The sequence below is a fragment of the Sparus aurata genome, chromosome 8, assembly GCF_900880675.1.
Source record: "Sparus aurata chromosome 8, fSpaAur1.1, whole genome shotgun sequence".
Taxonomy (NCBI): Eukaryota; Metazoa; Chordata; class Actinopteri; order Spariformes; family Sparidae; genus Sparus; species Sparus aurata.
This window is the reverse complement of record NC_044194.1, coordinates 1,493,846-1,520,102: the sequence shown is the minus strand read 5'-3', so window position 1 is coordinate 1,520,102 and position 26,257 is coordinate 1,493,846. Positions and strand designations below refer to the sequence as shown.

The 26,257-nt window shown below is 42.9% G+C and overlaps 2 protein-coding genes across 6 annotated transcripts; both read left to right on the top strand.

The window, feature by feature from the left end:
• The first annotated feature begins 556 nt into the window (after nucleotides 1-556).
• Nucleotides 557-10,475, top strand: ciao2a (cytosolic iron-sulfur assembly component 2A). 2 transcript variants are annotated; one of them, XM_030426927.1, is made up of 5 exons: nucleotides 557-833; nucleotides 2,240-2,404; nucleotides 7,462-7,511; nucleotides 8,711-8,756; nucleotides 9,859-10,475. In XM_030426927.1, the coding sequence occupies exons 1-5, from the start codon at nucleotides 710-712 to the stop codon at nucleotides 9,957-9,959; spliced, it is 486 nt and encodes a 161-aa protein (XP_030282787.1). In that variant the 5' UTR covers nucleotides 557-709; the 3' UTR covers nucleotides 9,960-10,475. The 2 variants fall into 2 exon arrangements, with proteins under 2 accessions (XP_030282787.1, XP_030282788.1); XM_030426928.1 differs by lacking the exon at nucleotides 7,462-7,511.
• A 4,297-nt stretch (nucleotides 10,476-14,772) lies between these two features.
• Nucleotides 14,773-24,640, top strand: LOC115586166 (E3 ubiquitin-protein ligase TRIM39-like). Of its 4 annotated transcripts, none has more exons than XM_030424970.1 (2): nucleotides 14,773-14,972; nucleotides 15,785-17,837. In XM_030424970.1, exon 2 carries the CDS (start codon nucleotides 15,794-15,796, stop codon nucleotides 17,441-17,443), a length of 1,650 nt encoding a protein of 549 aa, XP_030280830.1. In that variant the 5' UTR covers nucleotides 14,773-14,972; nucleotides 15,785-15,793; the 3' UTR covers nucleotides 17,444-17,837. The 4 variants fall into 4 exon arrangements, with proteins under 4 accessions (XP_030280830.1, XP_030280832.1, XP_030280833.1 ...); XM_030424972.1 differs by lacking the exon at nucleotides 14,773-14,972 and having other exon boundaries at nucleotides 15,134-16,020; nucleotides 16,057-17,837; XM_030424973.1 differs by lacking the exons at nucleotides 14,773-14,972; nucleotides 15,785-17,837 and adding exons at nucleotides 20,105-20,134; nucleotides 22,497-24,640.
• Nucleotides 24,641-26,257: the final 1,617 nt, after the last annotated feature.

Sequence of the window (26,257 nt, the reverse complement as noted above, 5' to 3'; positions counted from 1 at the left end):
AAAAAGTAAATAAGCTACCATCAATTTTTATCAGAATCAAAGTAGATTAAACAATATCTGACCAGGATTGTAGAAACACTGAGGTCACTCTACATGTGTGACTGTTAATAATAACTCTTTAATAAATTGTAAACGTAAAGTTTATTAGATCTAATTCAGTAATTTCACTGTTTTAAAAACAGTTATATGGTTCATAAGACATTTATCAAACATCAGTTTAAACTCTCTTATAGCATCACATAGTGTTGACAGTAACTCCACAGTATTTAATGAACATTTAAACATGTCAAGTGTTCTGGACATCAACTGCAACTGTTACTAGATAGTTTATAAAACATCCCATTGCTTGTTTACAGTGAAATAAAGTTAACTAAAATGTAATTTACTATAAATTTGTAATTTTCAATTATTCACAATTGTTTATTTTAATGATATGATAGGTTTTATAAAGTGTTGTGTGTATATTAAGTTGTCAAAGAGCCATAAAGGACACAGAGGACAGAGTCGATCAGGCATCGATTGCTTTTCTCTGACGACAAAACACAGGAAGCGGAAGTGAGACCGATGCTCTGATTGGCTGCAGCAGGAGCCGTTGATCTCCGCTCACAGTTTCCGGCCCCAGTGTTGTTCAGTTCTGTCCCAGCAGCGTCTCGTCTCCTGTCAGAGTCCACAGTGGACCCGTCCTCTCTATCATGGCGCTCACCGGAACATGGACATAGTTCTGAGCCTCGTGTCGTTAACTGTCACCAAGGTTTTACAGTTCTCTGGACTTGTGGACAAAAGTGATGCCCTGAGGACGAAGAAGATGGAGGAGAAAGCGTTAGAGGTGTACGGTGAGAGAGCAGGCCTGTCGGTCACTCGTCCGAACTGTCCGAACTGTCAGTACCGTCAGTACAGTCCGACCCAAACACGATAAAGTCTCTGATATTCAGAGAAGATGCTGGAGAGGCTGCTGCACTCAGGCTCGTTTCATAGCAGAGCTCGGCGGCGTCCTGTCTGTTGACAACACCAGACTCCATTCAGAAATTACTAAACTTTGCGTGTTTGAACGTAAACTCGCTCAAGACGTCCGTAAAACTTACCAGTGTGACGTCAACGTGTGTTTTGACTTCTCGCTCAACAAAACGGCTCCATTGACAAGTCAGTTACTGATGAGTGAATAAATCATGTGCCGAACTTTTAGTACGTAGTGATCGTGATAGAAGTTGCTGCTGTCTTTCTGACAGGTGAACGCAAAGTTAATTACATACGTTTTTGAATGGAGTTTGGTGTGGATGCAATGAAAGGCAACGGTGGTTTAGAACTCAAATAACTGCTTTTTGCTTTCTTTGCTGGAAGAATTTAAATACATGTTTTTTTGCATGGAGTTTGGTGTGGATGCAATGAAAGGCACCCCTGATCATTGTGTTGCATTACTCAAATGGGTGAATGTCTAAACTGAATGTTGTGTGTTTGTAGTAAACGTCATATACTGGGATTATAAATGGAACAGAATTTGAATAAATCGTTTTCTAAATGGAGTTTGGTTGGATTGGTGTGATGATGACGTTACAGACTGTATAGTGTTGGTACAGAACTTTGACAGACTTTTTTGAATGGAGTTTGGTGTGGTTGCAGTGAAAGGCTCCCCTGACTGTCAGTAGTGTAAAACTCAAACAGGTGAATTTGGTTTGTTTGTAGTAAACGTTATAAACTGGGATTATTAATGGAACAGAACTTAAATGAACGTTTTTCTGAATGGAGTTTGGTGTGGTTGGAGTGAGAGTAACCTCTCTGTCCTGACCTGCCTGAAAACCATTAATGATTTTTCTTAAGACTCAGACAGTAAATAAGAACAATGATTGTTTAATATAGATAATTAAAGAGTATTTTTAGCCATCTCTGTTCGGGTTAGCCGTGTTAAAAGTTTGAGTTTAATGAGTTTAGAAAGTTCTGAGCGATCCATCCACTAAACAAATAGTCCTCTAAACCTTTAGTGTGATTTAATTAATATCAGTTAATTGTTATTGTGTTACTTTTATGTTGCAGTTACTTCAAAACTCACTCACAATGCAAATACTTTGTATACTAATATATACTAGTAAAAGAGTTTGAGCTCAGTTTTTTTCCTAACTCTTTAAACTTTGGCTCAGACGGTTTCTGGAGACGCTCACTCGAGACTCCTCTGCTTCTCTGTGGTTCCGGCTCTGACTTTAGTTCTGGTAAACACTGACACATCTCGTTTCCTGCCCTGTACCAGATGTGATCCGATCGATCCGGGACCCGGAGAAGCCCAACACCCTGGAGGAGCTGGACGTGGTGACGGAGAAGTGTGTGGAGGTCCAGGAGCTCGGAGAGGACGAGTACCTCATCATTATCAAGTTCTCTCCAACCGTCCCTCACTGCTCTCTGGCCACTCTGATCGGTGAGTCGCTGCTGATAACACAACAGGCAAGAACCACAGAACAGCTGTCTGACTCATCGACCCGGTCCGAATGTTCCTGCTGCTGACGGCTGACACTGACTCCTCTGGATTCATTGTCTGGTTTTCACAGAGATTTAAACCTATTTCTGTTTTTAATGCATCTGGAGTTACTCTGATCATTGCTAATGAAAAGCAGAAGAAAACAGAAACTCACAACTGATGAACTACTTTGGTTCAAAACAGGTTGAAAGAGAGAAAGAAAGAAAGAAAGAAAGAGAGAAAGAAAGAGCTCTTTGATATGGTTTGAATGACTGGCTGTGCCGTGTTTAATCTGAAATTAAGCCTAAGCCTATTATCAGCAGAAGTGGAGGGATGGAATCTGAGGCTAAATGTATTTTGCCGCAGAATTAAATATGTTGAAATCTGACAGCTCTTTCCTATTAAAAAAAAAAAAAGCACTAAAATGATTCTTTACTTTGTGGGAAGTCTTTTAACACCACAGTCATTCCAGAGTTATTCATTAGAAATAGTTTCATACTCTTTATTTTCATGATTTTGAGGTTGTTTTGGATTAAAAGAGCTGTATCATCATCAGACTGTGACAGTGATGAAGTCAGACGTCATGCAGACGCTCAGTGAGCTGGTCGTGGTCTGAAAGCCAGGAAGGGAATTTACTTCACGACTGGATGCAAATGTTGCCGTTGTGGATTTTGCGTGTGTGACTGCAGAATATCTGATATTTTCGTTACACTCAGGCTGCCGTTTTCTTTTCTCTGCAGTCCATCAGGTCAGTTCGGTCTCTGTTGTTAATAACGAGCACGAAGCATCGAGCGTTCATTCAGTTTGACTGTTTGTCAGCTGGTGTGTGATGAAGGGTTTCCCACCAGGAGGAAGTTGAACAGCAGCTTCCAACTAATAATGATTTTCATGATTGATTAATCTGTCGATGACTTTCCTGATTACAGCTGATAGTTCAGTCTTGGAGTGGTCAGTCTAAGCTTTTGTTCTGTTCGTCCATCAGACACACAGTTTGTGTGACGTCATGATAACAAAGATAAATATATGAGTATGCAGATATAAGGGGTCCAGGTAGTTTCTTATGTTAGGCGTTGTTGTTTAATTATTGATTTTTTCTAAAATGAAAACTGCTCCTGTGGCCTTTAATTTTCTGCTCTGCTTCACACAACTGGACGAGTTCTCTGACAGTAATTGAGGTGAGAAGTTGAGTCCGAGGAGCCGACGTGTCGCCTCGTTACTGTTGGTCTGCGGCGGTGATCGGTCTAATCTCTGAGCTGCAGCAGCAGCCGGCAACAAGCCCGTCAGTGTGAAGAAGAATCAGCGTGTTCACTTCTTAGATTACAGAGTCGTGTCGAGCTGTAATTCCCTCTGAGGAGCCCGAGTGATCATAGAGGAAATCATCTGTATGCATGCAGACGACGTCTTTAACATTCATGTATTCAAAGCTTTATTCTGAGCTTTATCATCTGTGTGTTATCACACACACACACACACACACACACACACACCAAGAAAGACGGACAAATGAAAATGGACTTCTGTCTGACGCATTGTTCTCCTTCAGCAGCTTTACTGCTGAGTGGGTGGTCACAGGAAAAAAATTAAAACTCATAAACAACGTACACACTGTAAATCAGACACACACACACACACACACACACACACACAGTAAATTGCTTTCAGGAGTCCATCAGCTGCAGGAGACTGTAGGCAGCAGTTTGGATTAATACACATTATTTGAAAATGTCGATCAGTGTTTCGTTGTCGAACATCTTGTTTTGTCCTCAGAGATCTTCAGTTTACAGACGAGGTCAGAGACCAGAACATGTTCACATTCAACTGGAATCAGAGAATTCATTATTTTGTTTTTGATTAATCGATTAACAAAGTAGTTGTGATTTATTTACAAGTTGACTCTATCAGCTGTTTCAGCTCCGACACTGAAGTCTCAATGTTTCACTCACAGTCGGCATGTAAACATTTATTATAAGTTTATATTCACACTTTTTTTGGCTTCTATAAACATTAATTAGAAAAATGAAGATTTGAGTCACCAACAATTCTGATAATCGATGAATCAGTTTGAGGAGAGTTTTCAGAAGGCTGATCAACATTTCTCACCACATTCTGACATTTTACAGACCAAACAACTGACTGATTCATCGAGAAGATAACTCATCGTTAAAATGGACAAAGAGAACAATCGTTGGTTGCAGCGCTGCTTGTTCAGCAGTTAATGTGTCTGATATTCTGCATCCTATGAAACTTTTGGGAATTTGAAATGGCTCCTTGTGTTTCATCTCTTAATGACCCAAAAAGCTTCAGCCGAAATCAGAAGACGTCGACTGTAGAACCCAGTAGAATACTGAGAGAACGTGACGTCTTCAAGTCGCTTGTTTTGTCCAAATTATGACTCAGTGACATGAGAAAATGATAAAAGACCAAACTGAGTTCACACAGTGCATCCATCAGGACGCGTCCTCTTCCAGCTCAGCGTTCAGTTTGCATCTGAGCGGGCCGACAGATTTCCCTCAGGAGGTTGTTTTTAACAGGACGAACAGAACCGATATAATTGGCTCATAATTGATGTCGGCCTCGTCGGGAAGCTTTCAGCAGCAGCAGATGATTTCCTGGCCAGCGGGGGCTGCTGGCGCTCTGCTGCACTCTCCATCACTCAGACGACCTGCAGCTCCACTGAGGAGGAGGGCAGCTGCCACCGGGTCCACCCGGGCCTCTGGGCCCAATTTGGATCCGTTTTCTTGCTCATTTCCATCGGGCCCGACAGATTGTGATAGCAGAACCATCAGTGATATGAAACATCAGAGGTGATTGACAGGATTTGTTGTCGGTCCAGCGGGAGAGCGACGCTTCTTCTCCGTCCAGAATCATGCAGGCAGAAGTCCAGCTGGTAAACAGAACCAAACTCTGCGTCCACTGGAGCAGGAAATAGACCAGCATGCTTTGCAGCTCCAGGGCTGTTTGTCAAACTAATTAGCATCTTTAACTTTTAATCACGATGAATAATGTTATGATCCAACAAGTGAGTGTGTGAGGTTCTGATGGAGCTGCTTTGTTTTATATACTTCACTCCTCCAGAGTGAAGTACTGACGGGGTGTTCTGTGGTTCTGACGGGGTGTTCTGTGGTTCTGACGGGTGTTCTGTGGTTCTGATGGGATGTTCTGTGGTTCTGACCGGGTGTTCTGTGGTTCTGACGGGATGTTCTGTGGTTCTGACGAGGTGTTCTGTGGTTCTGACGAGGTGTTCTGTGGTTCTGACGGGGTGTTCTGTGGTTCTGACGGGGTGTTCTGTGGTTCTGACGGGGTGTTCTGTGGTTCTGACCGGGTGTTCTGTGGTTCTGACGGGATGTTCTGTGGTTCTGAACGGGTGTTCTGTGGTTCTGACCGGGTGTTCTGTGGTTCTGACGGGATGTTCTGTGGTTCTGACCGGGTGTTCTGTGGTTCTGACGGGGTGTTCTGTGGTTCTGACGGGGTGTTCTGTGGTTCTGACCGGGTGTTCTGTGGTTCTGACGGGATGTTCTGTGGTTCTGAACGGGTGTTCTGTGGTTCTGACCGGGTGTTCTGTGGTTCTGACGGGATGTTCTGTGGTTCTGACGGGATGTTCTGTGGTTCAGACGGGGTGTTCTGTGGTTCTGACCGGGTGTTCTGTGGTTCTGACGGGATGTTCTGTGGTTCTGAACGGGTGTTCTGTGGTTCTGACCGGGTGTTCTGTGGTTCTGACCGGGTGTTCTGTGGTTCTGACGGGGTGTTCTGTGGCTCTGACGGGGTGTTCTGTGGCTCTGACGGGGTGTTCTGTGGCTCTGACGGGGTGTTCTGTGGTTCTGACGGGGTGTTCTGTGGCTCTGACGGGGTGTTCTGTGGCTCTGACGGGGTGTTCTGTGGTTCTGACGGGGTGTTCTGTGGTTCTGACGGGGTGTTCTGTGGCTCTGACGGGGTGTTCTGTGGCTCTGACGGGGTGTTCTGTGGTTCTGACGGGGTGTTCTGTGGCTCTGACGGGATGTTCTGTGGCTCTGACGGGGTGTTCTGTGGTTCTGACGGGGATGTTCTGTGGTTCTGACGGGGTGTTCTGTGGTTCTGACGGGGTGTTCTGTGGTTCTGACGGGGTGTTCTGTGGTTCTGACGGGATGTTCTGTGGTTCTGACGGGGTGTTCTGTGGTTCTGACGGGGTGTTCTGTGGTTCTGACGGGGTGTTCTGTGGCTCTGACGGGGTGTTCTGTGGCTCTGACGGGGTGTTCTGTGGTTCTGACGGGATGTTCTGTGGTTCTGACGGGGTGTTCTGTGGTTCTGACGGGATGTTCTGTGGTTCAGACGGGGTGTTCTGTGGCTCTGACGGGGTGTTCTGTGGTTCTGACGGGGTGTTCTGTGATTCTGACGGGGTGTTCTGTGGTTCTGACGGGGTGTTCTGTGGTTCTGACCGGGTGTTCTGTGGCTCTGACGGGGTGTTCTGTGGTTCTGACCGGGTGTTCTGTGGTTCTGACGGATGTTCTGTGGTTCTGACGGGGTGTTCTGTGGTTCTGACTGGGTGTTCTGTGGTTCTGACGAGGTGTTCTGTGGTTCTGACGGGGTGTTCTGTGGTTCTGATGGGGTGTTCTGTGGTTCTGACGGGGTGTTCTGTGGTTCAGACGGGGTGTTCTGTGGCTCTGACGGGGTGTTCTGTGGTTCTGACGGGGTGTTCTGTGATTCTGACGGGGTGTTCTGTGGTTCTGACGGGGTGTTCTGTGGTTCTGACCGGGTGTTCTGTGGCTCTGACGGGGTGTTCTGTGGTTCTGACCGGGTGTTCTGTGGTTCTGACGGATGTTCTGTGGTTCTGACGGGGTGTTCTGTGGTTCTGACTGGGTGTTCTGTGGTTCTGACGAGGTGTTCTGTGGTTCTGACGGGGTGTTCTGTGGTTCTGATGGGGTGTTCTGTGGTTCTGACGGGGTGTTCTGTGGTTCTGACGGGGTGTTCTGTGGTTCTGACCGGGTGTTCTGTGGTTCTGACGGGATGTTCTGTGGTTCTGACCGGGTGTTCTGTGTCTGCAGGTCTCTGTCTTCAGGTGAAGCTGCAGAGGTGTTTGCCATTCAAACACAAGGTGAGTGAAGAGTTCCAGTTCACTGAAATTCCCAAAATGTTCTCAGTTTGTTGTTTCTTGACTTTCTTGTAAATCACTCTGATCTTCAGCTCCTGAATGAAAAGTGCTGCATCAGTAAAGTTAATTATAGTTAAAGTGTTGTGATGAGCTGTTCCTGTTTGCAGTCACTGGATCGCTTTGATACAGAATAAAACCTGAGCAGCACTTTTTCTTCTAAGGACCCAAAGTGGATTTACGGACATGAGAGATTTTACTGATCTCCCAGAGAGTGTAAATCCCTCTGAATCTATGAATATGTGAGAGGAAGTGTGATGTGGAGTGATTAACAGCTGGTCAGCGTGTCGAGGTCCTTCTTCCTCCTGGTTCACGTTACATACGGAAGTTTAAAGTTGACTTTCCAATACAAAAAAACCCGACCAAATTGAATAAACAACATTACAGGAGCTCCGCTCAGCGAGGAGCCAGCTGTCGTTTCATTAACAATTCCATGAGTACAACTCTGAGAGGCGGTGCTCTGTTAACACACACACACACACACACACACACACACACACACACACACACACACACACACACACACACACACACACACAGTATGGCAGCTAATGAGCTGTTTATTCACTGCCGTGTGTTGGAGGTCGAGGGTCATGCAGAGAGGAGTTCTTGGATGACCATCAAACAAACAGCAGCGTGCTGCAGCAGGTGGAGGGGAGCGCTTCATCTTAATTAGAGGAGAGCTTCTCCTGCTGAGCCTCGAGTGTGGAGAAAAAACAGAACACAGCTGACAGACACATTTAGAGACGAGCTGGTGAAGAATCAGGTACATTCTCAGGAGGTGGAGGAGAACAAGCTCCCGCAGGTCGATCAGGTGTCGGCTGGTCAGAGAGAGATATATAGAGGATTATTTGTGGATATTCTGTTTGATTTTCTGCTTCATCTGCTCGACCAGCAGCATCCGTACTGTCACCAGTGTAAATTATTTATGGCCTTTGTTGTTCTGAGCTGCTTGTGTCCTGTTTTCTCTTCTGGTATCTGTCCTGCCGTTTCCCGTCCAAACCCTTTTCTCTTTCAAACCTCGCCAGCGTTTAAAATTCTCCTTACTTTGTTCTTAATTTAATTTCCTGAATCAGAGCTGCATGAAATTCAACAAAGACCAAATTGCCTGTTAACAGCGGTTTGTTTCTCTTTTCTCTTCTCAGCTGGAAATTTACATTTCAGAAGGAACCCACTCTACGGAGGAAGACAGTGAGTGTTTTATTTTTTCATTTAAAGGACTGAACTGTTTCATTAAGATTAAAACAACCTCCCGCTGAGGCAGTTTTCTCAGTCGTGTGATGTTCTGTGTTCTGCACACTGGCAGCACAGACGGCATTAATGTTTAAGGTTTGATGTTTAAAGCTTTGACCTGATGACGGCGCCAAATGAAAAAACCAGGAGATCATCAAAGTGTGAAGGATTTCCTCTGGGAACTATGAATCAGGGCAGTGCCGTAACCAATCACATTACTCTCAGTAATACCAGTCTATATCTGTACACGATTAAAAAGAGCCTTATGATGTAGCAGAGTGATGTCGTGTTGACGCGATGACGGCGGCCCACAGTGTGTCGTCTCCATAGCAACATGAAGCTGAAAGCCAGGGCAGCACGTCACCCTCCGACGAGGACCTCGCACCTGAACAGGGAGCTAGTTAGATCGTGTGGACGTGGATTAGCTACAAGAGTTCAGACCTCCAACAAACCACCATAATGATCGTCTATGTAAGAAAACAGTGGCGGACACGACAAACTTGTTTCACCACCTCAAGCAGAAACACTCCGTCCACTCCGAGCAGACTGTGAAGGGTCGCGGAGGAGAAAACAACAGAGCACGACTCAGCCGAACACAGCTGGAGCACGACGTGTGACAAAAACAGCAAACCAGGGACGGAAACTCCTGATTCGGTTACATCGTGTTTGACTAACGATACGGTGCCGATCCAAACGGTCTAATTTTAAAAGACGTCCTCGCCTGCTTTGTCTGAAGAATACGGTGACGAGCTCGCAGCCGCTGTCTTCCACTTAATAACCTTCATTTTGTTTGAGCTGATACAGTGCTGCTGCTGCTGCTGCAGTCACATTATTCAGTTTTTTTGGTTTTATATCATCATAAATATAGTTTAACGCAGTTTCACAAAAACAAAACAACCCAGTCTTTCAGCAGCAGGTGGTGCAACGAACGCAAGATGTCAGAGAATAAAAACAGCTCTCAGTTTGACGCTGCGCTGCTGTCGAGGTTACACAGCGTTGTGTGTTTGTGTTTGTGTTGTTGCATTGCGGTTCAGTGTCTCAGTGAAGTTTGTGTCTCCAGTTAACAAGCAGATCAACGACAAGGAGCGAGTGGCGGCTGCCATGGAAAACCCCAACCTGAGGGAGATCGTGGAGCAGTGTGTCACTGAGCCCGACGACTGACGGGGGCGCTCCACCCACCTGAGGAAAACACCTTGGAGCCGCTGTGTGTGTGTGTTTGTATCTATGTGTCCCTGTGTGTGTGTGTGTGTGTGTGTTTCCACAGTGCCTGAGGATATTATTCAGAGGACTCCTGAGAGTCTGTCTGAAGTCGGGAGGCTCTGGGGAGTTTGCAGGGAGGATTTTTTTGGAGCTTGAATACAGAGAGAGTTGAACAAAAGCCGAGCTGGAGCGAAGCCGCAGACTCGTATTGACTTTCCGATCATTCCCTGCCGGACGCTGAACAGCGGCAGGTCTGTGCCGTCGGCGGCTCGGTTCTGTGTCAGACGCTGTGAAGGAAGCTGTCCGGTGTTTGCATCTTTTCCTGCGCTTATTGTTTTTAGAAGTCTGTCCTTTTGTAAACGCACTCATCCGGTGAATCACTCAGACTCTGTAGAATTATGAATATTTTAGAGGTGACTATTTTTAAAACAGATGTGCTACAAAAGAATCAGGTATTAAAAGTGTTGTGAATAAGAAGCTGCTGCTGAGTCGTTATGATTGACAGAACTACAGACCCACCACACAAACACACACCAGATATCAGACGCAGTTACATACTGTGTTTATAAGAAGGTTCTTATTCTGCAGGTCACCCTCATTTTCTTCATGTTTGTGTCAGGTATGAATTGTGAATGCCGAATGCTGTTGGGGGCACTGTTGTTCTTGATGAAAGAAGAATAAGTTTAATAGTGAGAAATAAAGCTGCTGCCTTCAAGACCTGAGAGCTGAATAAACAGCCGACTGTCTTCATTAAAACTCTGAATCCAGCAGAGACAAACTGCATTAATAAACACTTCAATTAAAGGTTCACCTGAAGTTTCAGCCAGAAGCCCTGCCGGGATTTTAAACCAACAGCGTGCAATTGTGTGTTCTTGATTTAACATATCAGTCCAACAGCATCCACTCAGACTCACAGACGGTTGTTTTCCTGCTGACTCTTAAACTGAAGAACTAATGTAAGTCCACATACGCTGCCAACAACCTCCTGAAGGTGCAGCAGCCGGCAGCTCCTCCTAATGATGCCACATTCATGTTTTTTTTTTAGTTGTAAATATTATTGTTAGAGGAGAAATGTGTGTTTTGGTGTAAGAGCAGCGGACTTTGACACCATCACAGCTCACGGCCTCTTTCAACCATCCAGCCTGACCGTTTGGAGAAGAGTCGGCATACGAGCCATTCTACTACAGCTGGGCTGGAGGCTGCTGCTGGCTGATGTCTGGTCACAGGAAAGGAAATGGATTCATTGAAGCAGCATGAAGGATTTTACAAATGTTCCTTTCATTATGCAACCGTGTGTTGTGTAATGATGAATAAATGACCCTGTGCCTTGGATTCAATACAGCACCTGAGATATCACCTTCGTTTCTCCACACGTTCATCTTCCTCTCATAACCCAGAGCTGACATTACCCATAATGCAACTTAGCTGATGAGTGACATCACTGGAGGCAGTTTTTCAGACTACATGCAGCTTCCTCTGGAGCCACAATAGGATTCAATACGTTTTTCACACTTGCAGTCGTTGTACTAATCTTTGCAGTTGCCTTTAATGTCTTGATTCTTTTACTTTATAAATAATGTAAGTACTTCTACGACTGACAGTACCATCCCAGTTGAATTCCTCGCTCTGTACTGAGAAGATGGGGAGGCAGAATAAAACGACCCGGCCTGCTTCACAGTCCTCGTCTGTGATCAAAGCTGCTGTGCAAACGGCTTTCTAACAATAAAGCCTCACAGCGGTGCCACATCCGGAGGTTCAGGGCGGTCCAGAGCCAGTATCTCTGACTGTGCCGGGCTGAAGTATCGGCTCGTCTGACAGAGGAGGCTGAGCGCCCTGCAGGAAAACCTTTGATTACAGTTAGAGGAGAAGAGGTGATTTACATTCAGAGTCACAACATTATTCTCAGGACTGGAGTAAAGAAATGAGCTATGAGCAGAGGAGGGAGAGCCAAAAGCTGCTGTGCTGGTTTGGATGTGAGGTGAATTGATATTTTCCATCAGCTCAGTGTGTGTGTGTTTGTGTGTGTGTGTCACAATGGTTTTCACATTTCAAATCGTGATAATTCTGTGCTTTAATGCCTTTATTTGCAACTTCTCTGCCCATAAAAGCACACTGACATCTGCTGTCAAAGCCCTCTTGACACGTGTCTCTTGACGGAAATATAAATGGTGATAATGTGTTGTATTTTAACTCAGCCTCACATTTATGACTTGTTCCTGGCACAACTTTTCCAGTTGGAACTTTGCCCTGAACAGAAGGTAGTTTTCCAACGTTTCTCCTCTGATGTTAAAATGACATCTTAAAATTCATTGTTAATGCAGAAACATCCCACACACTCCTCAAACACCTGTCAGTCATCAACATTAGATGTTAAACAGACAGAGGAGACACACAAGGCTTGTTGTCGTGACACAGCAGACGAGTTTGACTTCAGCCTGGTTTGACACTTAAGTGGTTGAATCAAGTGGAGGCTTGAGGTATCTGGATGGCAACACATTCCGATCTATGATTTTACATAGTTTAGATTTAACGATGACCAATTGTTTTTCCTTGTGTGAGTGAAGGAACGTAGATGTTGTGGAGCTTGCAGGTCCAGGTGTCCTGTAGTTTTTTTTCAGCTGTGGGTGTGTCAGTGTTAATTTTGACTGCAAATTCTGATTTAGTCTTAGTCTTTTGAATAACACACCATTTAGTTTTAGTCATATTTTAGTCATCTTAAATCTTTTAGTCTTAGTCTAGTTTTAGTCGACTAAATATCATAAGACTTTTAGTCTTAGTCTAGTCTTAAGTCTTTTAGTCTTAGTCTAGTCTTAGTGAGTGGTAAATCTCTCTCTCTCTCAATTCATTTTAATTCAAATGGCTTTATTGGCATGAGGTAACACTGTACATATTGCCAAAGCAAGGGTTTGGAAATAATAAATAACAACAATAAAGGAAAACTATATTTACAACAAATAACTTATAATCTATACTGCTGGTAATACTGTAACTATGATTGACTCAATCAAAGTAACAATCAATTAATCTCAGTCAATAAGTAATTAATAACAATGAATCAATCAGTTTGTGTCAACTGAAAATGTCTCTCTCTCTCTCTCTCTGTAAATGTCGCTTCAGTTTGTTGGTGTTTTTGCTCCACACGGTTTGCAGACGGTCTGGTTGTCATATGTGAGGTGTGCCCAGATGTCAATTCTTCGTTTTCGTCCTGGACCTAGCTCTGACATTTCTGTTGTTCATGAGGCATGCCGTTGCACTCGGACCGGGTGCACTGCAAACCATTAACGCTAATATCATGCTAATGAGCGAAGTCAGCGGAAATCTGCCAAAGCTGTGCAACAAAATATCATGTAAACTACCTAACTCTCGTGAAAACGTCCACAAAACTGTGCGAAGTTCTGCAAACTTGTCTTTGTTCTCCTTCTGTGTAAATTCTGCTGCCTGTTTAGCTTGCCGCAGCTTTTTAGAATGGCTCTGCTGTAATCTGCATCAGTCAACTTACCCTCAAGAGATTCGCTCTGATTGGATCTCTTCTCCATTCGTCCCACCCTAACATTTTCGTCTCGTTTTTATTCGTTGACTAAAGTGTCAGTTATATTTCATCACAGTCTTCGTCATTATATCTGACTTTTTATTTAGTTTTCATATACTTTTCGCTCGTGAAAAAGGTTCGTTGATGAATATTTTTCGTCATAGTCTTCGTCAACGAAATTAACACTGGGGTGTGTTAAAGGTTAGCAGACAGCAAGGCCACCATAAAGTACTAAACCTGCGTTTGACCCACACGCCAAATGGTGGGAGATGCCTAAACTTTTACGTTCCTGTAGAAGGACAGAGAGACCATTTGGGCCATTTTGAGGGGAAGACCTAAGGTTGACCCTAAGGTCGGGGTGGTTACTTGTAGATTTCCTGAGATTGAAGGCTAGAGAGGATTTCTGGTAGAGTAGAGGTCAAAGCATTGGGCAGAACTTTGACAGGATTTGAGAATACCAGGGAGCGGCCGCATCTGGTTCAGACGCAGGCTTGGGATCTGTTTCAATAAAGATTGCTCTATCATTCCACCCAGCCTTGCCTCCACAGAATTCTTTTCTCATCAAACTATACACCAACACCTTCGATGAAGAGAGCCCAGAGACGACAGACTCTTTAACCGAGTCCACAGTCATGACAGCAGCTCTGTCAGGCCATCCACTTTAAGCTAAATGCTAACATCAGCTTGCTAACGTGCGTCCAGAATGTGTTAGATAATCACTTTGTGCACAGGTTTTTAAAGGATTTTTTAGGGTGTAGCTTTTGTATTAGCAAGTGAATGTGTACAGCAAAGCATACAGTAAACTAAAACTCATTCATTTATTGTTGGATATTTCAATAAAAGTCTCTCACTGCACCATTTGGTAACCCATGATTTACCATATTAATTTATGAACGTTTGATTATTTGCAGTAAACCCTAAGTAGAGCTAAGGTTGATGAGAATGTCCCTAGTTTTGCAGGTATTTGTTCATAACCTAAAGTACTGAACATTTCTGACATTTAGATGACTCTGAAGAAAGTATTTTACTTCACTACGTTTGAAACTTCTTGTGGCTGATTTTCCATCTCTGGTTTTCTTTAATTATTCAATTTACAGACTGAACAGCGAGTCGAACACTGGAGTGTTTTTGGGGTTAATGAGGGAGAACTGCAGCCGGTTCATCAAAACATACAGCCTGTCTAGAAAATGTCCATTTATAGCTGTATGTGTTTTCTTGTTTTCTTATTATAGAAAGTAGAAAGCTCAATGAGACAATAAAACCTCGCTTACAGAGCCGCACTGAGAGGAGGAGCTACAGGACGAGAAGCTGCATCACATCTGTGATATGAAGGAGGAAGTTTTAATAACAGCTGAGCTGCAGTTCAAACAAGTCGCTCTGTTTCTCTCTTGAATCCATACGATTTTCTCTAAAAACAAAAACCAGCAGAATCTCTGCAAACACTGGTGAGTACACCGACATACACAGACAAAATATTTAGGTCAAAATTAAGGTAAAACAAGACTCTGACTTCTTTTTTACATGTGTTTAATCATATAAACATTATGCAATAGAAATGTGTCATTGTAGATTAAAACAGTTCAGAGAGAATTAAGTCAGTTAGCTTTAGCTGAAACATATTTAATTATATTTTCTGACCCGTTTCTTTCCTGTAACTTTGATGCTCAGAGTAAACTCGGTTTGTTGTACCACATTATGCAGACCTACATATATGACAAAGTCGCTGGATCCAACCACAACACACACACACACATGCACGCACACACACACACACACACACACACACACACGCACACACACAAAGTAACACTGGATAAATTGGTTCTGCTCAAAGCTAACTTGGTAAGCATAGATGCCCTTTGGATTTTGAACTCTACAGTATCTGGTTTCATGCAATGATTTATTTTATTGACCATAAAAGTATAAAACAATGTTTTACAACATACAAAGCTGTTTCACACTCTGCAAAGTAGTCTTAACTTCAAACATGTCTCCTACACTAAACCTTTGTAATGAGCTGTCTGAGGAGAACATATGCTGACACATGCACATTATAAATACAAAATGTGTTGTTCGTGATGTTGTGCGATAATTTTCTTAGTGAATTCAGCTCTCAGCTGGGTTCAATGTAACAATGTATGAATGCATGTAACAAGAAAATATTCCAGGATAACTCTCCCCATACTCCACAAATCATAGTTTAATAATTAAATGAAATTTAATTACAGTTTTGTTTTTTCTCTCTTGTTGTCCTCAGACTGTAAACATGTCTGCTGCCAGCTGTCTGCTGACTGAAGATCAGTTTCTGTGCTCCATCTGTCTGGATGTGTTCACTGATCCAGTCTCCATACCATGTGGACACAACTTCTGTAAAACCTGCATCACTCAACACTGGGATATTAATGTCCCGCAAAAGTGTCCCAACTGTAAAGAGGTTTTCTACAGGAGACCTGAGATGCGGGTCAATACTTTCATCTCTGAGATGGCTGCTCAGTTCAGACAGTCAGCTCAACAGAAAGTCAGCAGCAGCAGCTCAGAGCAACAAGTTTCCAAACCAGGAGAAGTTCCCTGTGACGACTGCGCTGGAACCAAACTGAAGGCCCTGAAGTCCTGCCTGGTGTGTCTGGCCTCCTACTGTGAGACTCACCTGGAGCCTCATCTGACAATGTCAGGCCTGAAAAGACATCAGCTGATCGACCCTGTGGAGAACCTGGAAGACAGGATGTGTACGAAGCACGATAAACTGCTGGAGCTGTTCTGTAAGACCGACCAGATGTGTGTCTGCATGCTCTGCACTGTGTTAGACCACCAGGGACATTCTGTTGTTCCTCTGAAAGAAGGATATAAAAGAAAGAAGGCCGAGCTGGGGAAGACAGATGCTGAAATTCAGCAGATGATCCAGAAGAGACGACTGAAGATTGAGGAGATGAAGCGCTCAGTGGAGCTCAGTAACAAAGATGCAGACAGAGAGATAGCAGCTGGTGTTCAGGTCTTCAGCGCTCTGAAGGAGTCTGTTGAGAGAAGCCAGGCCGAGCTCATCGACACCATCAAAGAGAAGCAGAGAGAGACAGAGAAACAGGCTGAAGGCTTCATCAAAGAGCTGGAACAGGAAATCTCTGAGCTGGAGAAGAGAAGCTCTGAGGTGGAGCAGCTCTCACAGTCTGAAGACCACCTCCACCTCCTCCAAAGCTTCCCATCACTGAACGCTGCTCCACCCACCAAGGACTGGACAGGAGTCAGCGTCCATCCACCTTCATATGAGGGGACTGTGGTGAGAGCTGTGAATCAGCTGGAGGAGACGCTCAGTAAACAGATGAAGAAGGTCGAGCTGAAGAGGGTTCAGCAGTATGCAGTGGATTTGACACTCGATCCTAATACAGCACATCCCAGCCTCATCCTGTCTGATAATGGAAAACAAGTCAACTGTGGTGATGTAAAGAAGAAGCTCCCAGACAACCCAGAGAGATTTAACTATCACAGCATTGTCTTATCAAAGCAGAGTTTCTCTTCAGGAAGATTTTATTATGAGGTTCAAGTTAAAGAGAAGACTAAGTGGGATTTAGGAGTGGCCAGTGAGTCGATCAACAGGAAGGGAAAAATCACACCAAGTCCTCAGAATGGTTACTGGACGATATGTTTGAGGAATAAAAATGAGTACAAAGCTCCTGCTGGCCCTTCAGTCAGTCTCTCTCTGAAGTGTCGGCCTGAGAAGGTGGGGGTGTTTGTGGATTATGAGGAGGGTCTGGTCTCCTTTTATGACGTTGATGCTGCAGCTCTTATCTACTCCTTTACTGGCTGCTGCTTCACTCAGAAACTCTACCCATACTTCAGTCCATGTGTTAATGATGGTGGTAAAAACTCTGCTCCTCTGATCATCTCTCCTGTCAGTCACAGGATCTACTTAAATGATGACTAGAACAAATGTTTGATTTTCTACTGAAAGATTCACATCATTTAATGTAAAACATGTACATTTAAAGGGGATGTACAGTGTATATGTTGTTTCTTCTGATCAGTTTTTTTTTGTGTCACAGTTCTTCATATTACTCCACCAGCACTGATTGATATTATTTAATGGAGAATAACTTGTTCTAATAACATAACCTGCCTCAAATCAGCAGAAGAAAATACTCATAATTAAGACGTGTCACTTTTCAAATGTCTAGAAGCCATATTTAAACCTTTGCATTGTCTATTCTGGGCTTATATGACAAGGTTTCACACTGTCAAAAATTACTGGACAAGATTTAAATGAATAAAACAGAAGGTAGTTCACTCTTCTACTTTTTCAATAAACTAAAGTAACGTTTTTATTGTGTCCAATTAAGTTCTTGTCTTTCTGTTGGATATAAACTTTCATGCATGAAAGTAATAATTTTTGTTTTTCCTCTCAAACAAGATAAGAATCATGCCAATAACAAAATAAAATGTAAGAAATCCTTACTGAATGTCAAGTTGATGATTGCCTCACACGGGGCACCATATGTAGTATGTATATCGTACAACATTCATAAAATTTGACTATCAATGATAATTAATAATTATCAGGGATAGTTATTCTTTATGATAAATAATAAGATTTAAATTCAGGGCACCACCCCTTGAAGAAGGGAAAATATAGCCAATTCACCGAATCAGTCTCATAAAATCTACTAAACTGACAGTTTGTAACTCTGATTAATAATTAACTTAATATCTACAACTTATAGTTGAGTAAAGGTTAGCAACATTCAGTCCTATACGATATAACATAGAAAGCATGAAGGTTCAAAAGTCTTTTATTTACAACAAAATGAACAAACACTATCTAACTGACATGTATGCTGTATAGGTGTGTGTATGTGTATGTGTGTGTGTGGAAGAAGAAAAGCAAAATCATGGTTAGGGTTCAAAGTACAACGCTGCAGTGCATGGACAAAGGGAGACTACAAACAAAATGGCTTATCAAAAGGGACTACAAGATGGCTGATCGAAGGGTTGGACTCAATACAATACAAAATGGTGAATCACCACTTGTTGGCAGGAGAGAACAAAGAACCAAGATGCTGCTCACATCCTTTGCTCACTGATATCACATGTGGGTGTGATACGCTTCAGGCTGAAGGAGTGTGTGTGTGTGTGTGTATGTGTGCAGAAGATGGTTAGTTGCATTTAAAGACCCTGAGTTTGTGTGAAGCATATTTCAACTAACGTTTAGCAAAACAATCTACCAATAACCTGACATGAGATCATATCAACATGCAAACCCTGAAAAACACATAGATTGAGCACATGTGCATTACATCAACCATAATTAAAAAAAAAATCCTGTGCTTAGCCGTGCTATGCTATGCTGTGTGCTATCTAAGCCCAGTTCAGTGTTACCATTCTTTGAAGTAAAGGTGCTGGTGGTTCCTTGGCTGATGAGCCAAGCAGGAGAAAGTTGTAGTTCCAATGTTGAGCCGTGCTGTTCTCGCTGGGCATAATCTGATGAAAGACAGCAGGTGGAGGAAACTGGTTGCCCATTTCCTCTGTAGGGATAGCAGTTTGGTGCTGACTTGCTTTGTGTTCCTTGGATTGTGTAGTTAGCTGGTAGGCTTTGCGTTGCAGCTGCTGGAGCATACAGAGCTTGAATACTAGCAGGACCTCGCACTTTCCCATCTGACAACTCTCAGCAGCTGTTAGCCCAAGAACTTGAGGGCAGGCAGCTCTGTGGGGAGAGGTGGAGAAGAGCAGAGAACAAAGGAAGGAGCTGGAGTTTTGACTATCAGGTCAGTGGGGGGTCTGTCAATCTGACCAAAAGTAGCTGGGTCTTCACTTCAGAGTCCATGTTGAAATCCACAATGAACAACTTTATCTGTAGGTTCCAACACATGGAAGTCTACACAGCCTTCCTCCATTTCTACCTGGCTTATAGATGTGATGTTCCTCCTCAAGCTTGAGAAAGTTACATTTTCTTGACCATGTTCAAATTATACATTTGTCACAGAATAGCGGCCATGTATATCATTCTTTAACCCTCCCCAATCAAGCCTCCATCTAAAGCTGCTCCTCCAAGAGGAATGCAGCAGATCGTTATCACCACTAACCGTATCCAACTTCCTTGTGTCTGATTCACATGATAGAAACACCTCACATCATGAAAACGAACATAAACGCCAAACATGGCTTTAATTAGTACGCACTGCTATTAAGTTAGCATGTTAGCATTGGGACATTTTGTCTGCATTAATGATTAAAGGTTTCCCAGCACAACATTGTATTTTAACAAGTTGATCAATGTTGTTCACGTCACCTGTAAGACATTTTAATGGTGGGGTTTTTAAACCTCTAGACTTTAATTACTTAAAAAGAAAAGAAAAAAGAGAAGTTCTTAAAAACCATGTGGTGCCCACACATATCTTTGGCCAGCTCAAAGAGTTCGTAATCATCAGGTCAAACCTGACAGGCAACAAAACCTCGGCTGCAGAACAGAAAGAGGTGTAGCAACACTGGAAAAATACCACAGCTTTAATTCCACAGTCACTAAATGAAACTAAACATTCGTCTGAGTCTCTCTGCTTCTCTGAGACAAAGAAACTTTCAGAAGACTTAATCAGCCTTTCTCAACGACACAGAGGAATCTCAGGTGAGTACAGCTGATTATATTTACTGTGCTTCAACATCTATATTAACTCAAACTTCAGATCTACTCAGACCTCCTGTCTGTCACTTTTATTTAATGCTAACAAATGGAACTTAAAACTTGAATGTCAACTGTGATTCAGAAACACCACCTGGTTTTTCCTTTAACCAGTGTGAGAGGAAGTATTCAGATCCTTCTTCAGTGCCTCACTGTGAAATGACTCTGTTACAAGTCAAAGTCTTGTTGTGAAAATCTTCCTCACAGAATCTGCAGTCGTGCCCTCTAACAGCCATTTTCAGTGTCCACTCTGATCTGGCCTCATTAAATTGTCGACAAGCAGACGTAGCTGCTTTCACAACCATGTTCACTCGTCGCAGAAGTCTTCTAACATGGAAATTTGCACAGCCTCCCTCCATTTCTACCTGGCGTACAGGTGTTTTGTTCCTCCACAAGCTTTTGAAAGTAAAATATTCTCAACGGTGTTCAAATCATATTTTTGTCACAGAATGGCAGCCATGTATATTATTCAGTAACGGCCTGCAGAAGCTTCCTTCAGATGACCGGCTGTAAGTTGAGGTGTTCACAGAAAGTCACGTCACTGTCACTGACTATGTTGTCTCCATGCTGTCCTCGCAATTTGACAATTCATTTAATGTATTCACTGAGGTATTTGTTTAGGTTTGATTCTCTGCTTCGTATCTCTCCCTTACCATTTAATTTAGTCAGCCTCCTACTTAAATGTCAAGTCAGCCTTATAATCATTACAGCACTGTGTATCATTACATGAGTGACAGATTTGTAAGGTGTTTCATTCACATAAACATTTCTCAAAGTTGTGGTTGGTAATGTTGGCGAAACCAGGAAGAGGAAACTATTTTTTGAAGTTATGCAACCAACCCATCCCCCCTCAAGCCTCCATCTAAAGCCACTCCTCCAAGAAGAATGCAGCAGATCGTTATCATCACTAACTGTATCACTAACGATCCAACATCGTGTCTGATTCACATGATAGAAAACACCTCACATCATCAAAATGAACATAAACAACAAACATGGCTGTTGTTAGTACTCACTGCTATCACGTTAGCATGTTAGCATTGGGAAATGTTGTCTGTTTTAATGATTGTTGGGCTTTTTAAAGGCCTGCAGCAGCCACAGACTTTTCTTCTTTTTTTTTTTTACAGCATTTGATTTATTGATTACAGTCAGGATGAAAATACACATTTAGTTCCAACAACAGAAATGTTTCTCGTATAATCAGGATAATGTACTTAAAGTATTAAAAGTACTCAGTGCGGTAAAGTGTCCCTCTGTGATGATTGTGACTCAGTCATCAATGTAAAAGCAGGATGTTACTGTTGTAGTTGTTGAGGTGGAGCTCATGTTGAACTATTCTGTATAGAACTGACACTTAGGCCTTTTTATTCTGGATTAATCTGATGATTATTTTCTCTATTGATTGACAGTAGTGAGAACAACACACTATTCAAAACAAAAGCAACAGAAACTCACATTTGTGAAGCTGCACCACTGAAACATCAACGACTGGTAGCGATGGTGTAACGTCCGACTGTTAACCACAGCCCATTCTCTGTTTGTGTTACGATCCGTCCAAGATTATAGTTTCTCCCGGTTTTGTCTTGTGCATCTACATCTCCTCTCATTTCAGATCCAGTCTCCCTGCTCGTATGGTTTCGTCCTCATCACTGATTGCTTTCCCCGCCCTGATTACTTTCACCTGGGTTCCCTGTGTGTGTTTTTAGTTCCAGGTTTCCCCCTGTCTGTTGCCAGTTCGTCTTTTGTCGTTGTACATAGCGTTCCAGCCTTTATCGTTTCCTAGCTTTATTCTAGCCAGGTTTTGGACTTTTCTGTGAGCTTTCTGACTTCGCCTCTGCCTGACCCCTGCCGGATTTGTTTGCCCCGCTGCCTGATCTTCTGTGTACCGAATCCTGACTTCAGTAAACTTTATTACCTGATCTGTTCTGTCTCAGTCGTGCTTTTGAGTCCTCACAGTTGTGTATCTAAGCCGTGATAGCTTGAGAAGGAATGTTTACAGTTTGAGGGTTAGAAACACTGGCTGCAGTGCGACTCACAGAGCTGCTGTCGAATGTGTTCAATGATGTAAATCCAAGGGGCGTCACAGATCAAGATTTATCTGCATTATCACTTTTAATGCTTTTTTTCTGCAATTAGTTAATCAATAGTAAGCTATTATTTTGACAGCTCTAACTTTCTTTGAAAGAATTAGAAATGTACTTCTATACATTCAGGCATTGCCTTTACCTAACTAATATTCTGTGAGATTATTCTGAATTTTTGTATTTATTGTTGTGTTTTAACACTCCATAACTCTTGTTGTCCTCAGACTGTAAACATGTCTGCTGCCAGCTGTCTGCTGACTGAAGATCAGTTTCTGTGCTCCATCTGTCTGGATGTGTTCACTGATCCAGTCAGCACACCATGTGGACACAACTTCTGTAAAAGCTGCATCACTAAACACTGGGATATTAACGAACCGTATAAGTGTCCCAACTGTAAAAAGGTTTTCTACAGGAGACCTGAGATGCTGGTTAATACTTTCATCTCTGAGATGGCTGCTCAGTTCAGACAGTCAGCTCAACAGAAAGCCAGCAGCAGCAGCTCAGAGCAACAAGTTTCCAAACCAGGAGAAGTTCCCTGTGACGTCTGCACTGGAACCAAACCGAAGGCCCTGAAGTCCTGCCTGGTGTGTCTGGTCTCCTACTGTGAGACTCACCTGGAACCTCATCTGACAGCTTCAGGCCTGAAAAGACATCAGCTGATCGACCCTGTGGAGAACCTGGAAGGCAGGATGTGTACGAAGCACGATAAACTGCTGGAGCTGTTCTGTAAGACCGACCAGATGTGTGTCTGCATGCTCTGCTCTGTTTTAGACCACCAGGGACATTCTGTTGTTCCTCTGAAAGAAGAATATAAAGGTAAGAAGGCCGAGCTGGGGAAGACGGACGCTGAAATTCAGCAGATGATCCAGAAGAGACGACTGAAGATTGAGGAGATGAAGCGCTCAGTGGAGCTCAGTAAGAAAGATGCAGACAGAGAGATAGCAGCTGGTGTTCAGGTCTTCAGCGCTCTGAAGGAGTCTGTTGAGAGAAGCCAGGCCGAGCTCATCGACACCATCAAAGAGAAGCAGAGAGAGACAGAGAAACAGGCTGAAGGCTTCATCAAAGAGCTGGAACAGGAAATCTCTGAGCTGGAGAAGAGAAGCTCTGAGGTGGAGCAGCTCTCACAGTCTGAAGACCACCTCCACCTCCTCCAAAGCTTCCCATCACTGAACGCTGCTCCACCCACCAAGGACTGGACAGGAGTCAGCGTCCGTCCACCTTCATATGAGGGGACTGTGGTGAGAGCTGTGAATCAGCTGGAGGAGACGATCAGTAAACAGATGAAGAAGCTGTTTGAGGCCGAGCTGAAGAGGGTCCAGCAGTATGCAGTGGATGTGACACTCGATCCTGATACAGCACATCCCAAACTCATCCTGTCTGATGATGGAAAACAAGTTAAACATGGTGATGTAAGGAAGAATCTCCCAGACTACCCAGAGAGATTTGATCATTGTGTCTCTGTCTTATCAAAGCAGAGTTTCTCTTCAGGAAGATTTTATCATGAGGTTCAAGTTAAAGAGAAGACTGACTGGACTTTAGGAGTGGCCAGAGAGTCGATCAACAGGAAGGGAAACCTCACATTGACGCCTCAGAATGGTTACTGGAGGACAGGTTTGAGGAATAAAAATGAGTACAGAGCTCTTGCTGGCCCTTCAGTGCGTCTCTCTTTGAAGCATCAGCCTGAGAAGGTGGGGGTGTTTGTGGATTATGAGGAGGGTCTGGTCTCCTTTTATGATGTTGATGCTGCAGCTCTTATCTACTCCTTTACTGGCTGCTGCTTCACTCAGAAACTCTACCCATACTTCAGTCCGTGTGTTAATGATGGTGGTGAAAACTCTGCTCCTCTGATCATCTCTCCTGTCAGGCACAGGATCTACTTAAATGATGACTAGAACAAATGTTTGATTTTCTACTGAAAGATTCACATCATTTAATGTAAAACATGTACATTTAAAGGGGATGAACAGTGTATATGTTGTTTCTTCTGATCAATGTTTTATGTTTCACAGTTTTTCTTATTACTCCACCAGCACTGATTTATATTATCTAATGGTGAATAACTTGTTCTTATGACATCACCTGCGTTATTGTTTAAATAATAGTCACTGTTTTTTTTTATTGTTTATTGTCTTCAATGCATGCACATTATTGAAAAAGACAAATTCCTCTTGGTGTAAAATCCTTTTTGGTAATAAATCTGTTTCTGATTCTGATAAAAGATTAAAATCATAATTAACACTCATAATTAAGAAGCGTCTGAACACTTACTAAATCTCTAGGAGCCATATTTAACCCTTTGTATTGCCTAATCAGTGTTTATATAACAAGTGTTTCACACTGTCACAAATTACTCTAGAACCTTTGAATAAATAAGACATTTTTTTCACTCTTTTACTTTTCCAATAAAGATCACGTTATTGTGTTTTTGATGAATATACACTCCTTCATGCATGAATTGTTAAATAACAAAGTAATAATGTTTGATTTTACTGTTAAATAAGGAGCCAACTGTTAAACACTTTCACTCTCAGAGACGCAGACAATAAAAACAATATTTTAAAACTATATATAAATACTAATAGATGCTTTTATCCAGATCCAGAAATGCTATTAAACTAAACTATTCAAGTGTCAGTTCAAGTGATAGATGTATTTTCAGTCATTCAGTCTAAAAACCGAATGAGTATGATACAAGTATTTTAACATCTTATTGAGTTTATTATTTATATATATATTTTTGAAGTTGTCTGGTTTTCTCAGATTGAACAGTCAGTCCAGAGGTTCTTGGTGAGTTTTGTCTTCCTTATACTTTTTTGAATTTATGACATCATATCTCAACATGACCAAGAGACACAAAGATAATCATCAGCTGGAACTGTGGACGAGGCTTTGGGGATCTTCACCTGGTGGTTGGGACACGGTACTCTGATTAAAATGGTGACAGCGTCTTCAAAATATCTGTCCACTGTACATCACTATACATGAAAGGGTTAAAGCTTAAAAATCAGGGGCGCCGTTTAGCTCAGTTGGTAGAGCGCGTGTCCCATGTGCTGAGGCTCTGCAGCGGACTCAGGTTCGACTCCCGGCCTGGGTCCCTTTGCTGCGTGACACTCCCCCTCTCTCTCTCCCTGTTTCCTGTCACATCTTCAGCTGTTCTATCAATGAAGCCATAAAAGGCCCAAAAAAAAAAAGCTTAAAAATCAGCTGATGGTGTTTCCAATGACAACCAAGTCATGTGATACAAACACCATCCGCTGTTCTCAGACTGAATCGTGCTGACAAGCATCAATACTCCATCACATCTGCATCAGCTGATAGAAGGCCTGAAAATGAAATTTCAGAACGTCTCTGCTTATATGACAGGCTGATGAGATGACACTCCAAGTGCATCTGAGGTATTCTATTATTTTGCCCCGTGAATGTTTTATTTTGAACACAATTGTATGTCTGCATCTGCCAGTGGGCCATCATCATGAGAGCAGGCATAATAATAATAATCAGCTTTGACGAGAGCCTTACGTTTTCTTGCAGTTAGGTGAGAAAAAATACGTGCGTCTGTCGAGACAAAGAATTGGTGCAGCTGATGTAAATCAAACCAGTTTGTAAAGATGAAGTGACGTGAGGTCGCCCTCTAGTGGAGCTCAAGACTGAGTTCTGTCACCATCAGCTCATTGTTGAAAGATCATTTTATAATATTTATGGTCTTTGATGAATCCGGACCCCTCCCCCCTCTAACATCCTCTGCACACGGTGGCTCACAGCATCCAGAACAAGTTGGGCTCATATTTTAGCTTTATACAAACGTCCACATATAAATTAATATACCCGTGTGATATAGTGTGATCTGATGCAGTCGGTCTGAAAGTAGCTTGAGTTTTGTGATGCGTTTCCACAAACGCTGCACTTCGGTCCGTGCATGAAGCAGAACGTCCTCCAAGAATAAATATCATGTTGACAAAGTGAATCAGAAGAGTTCCACAGCTGG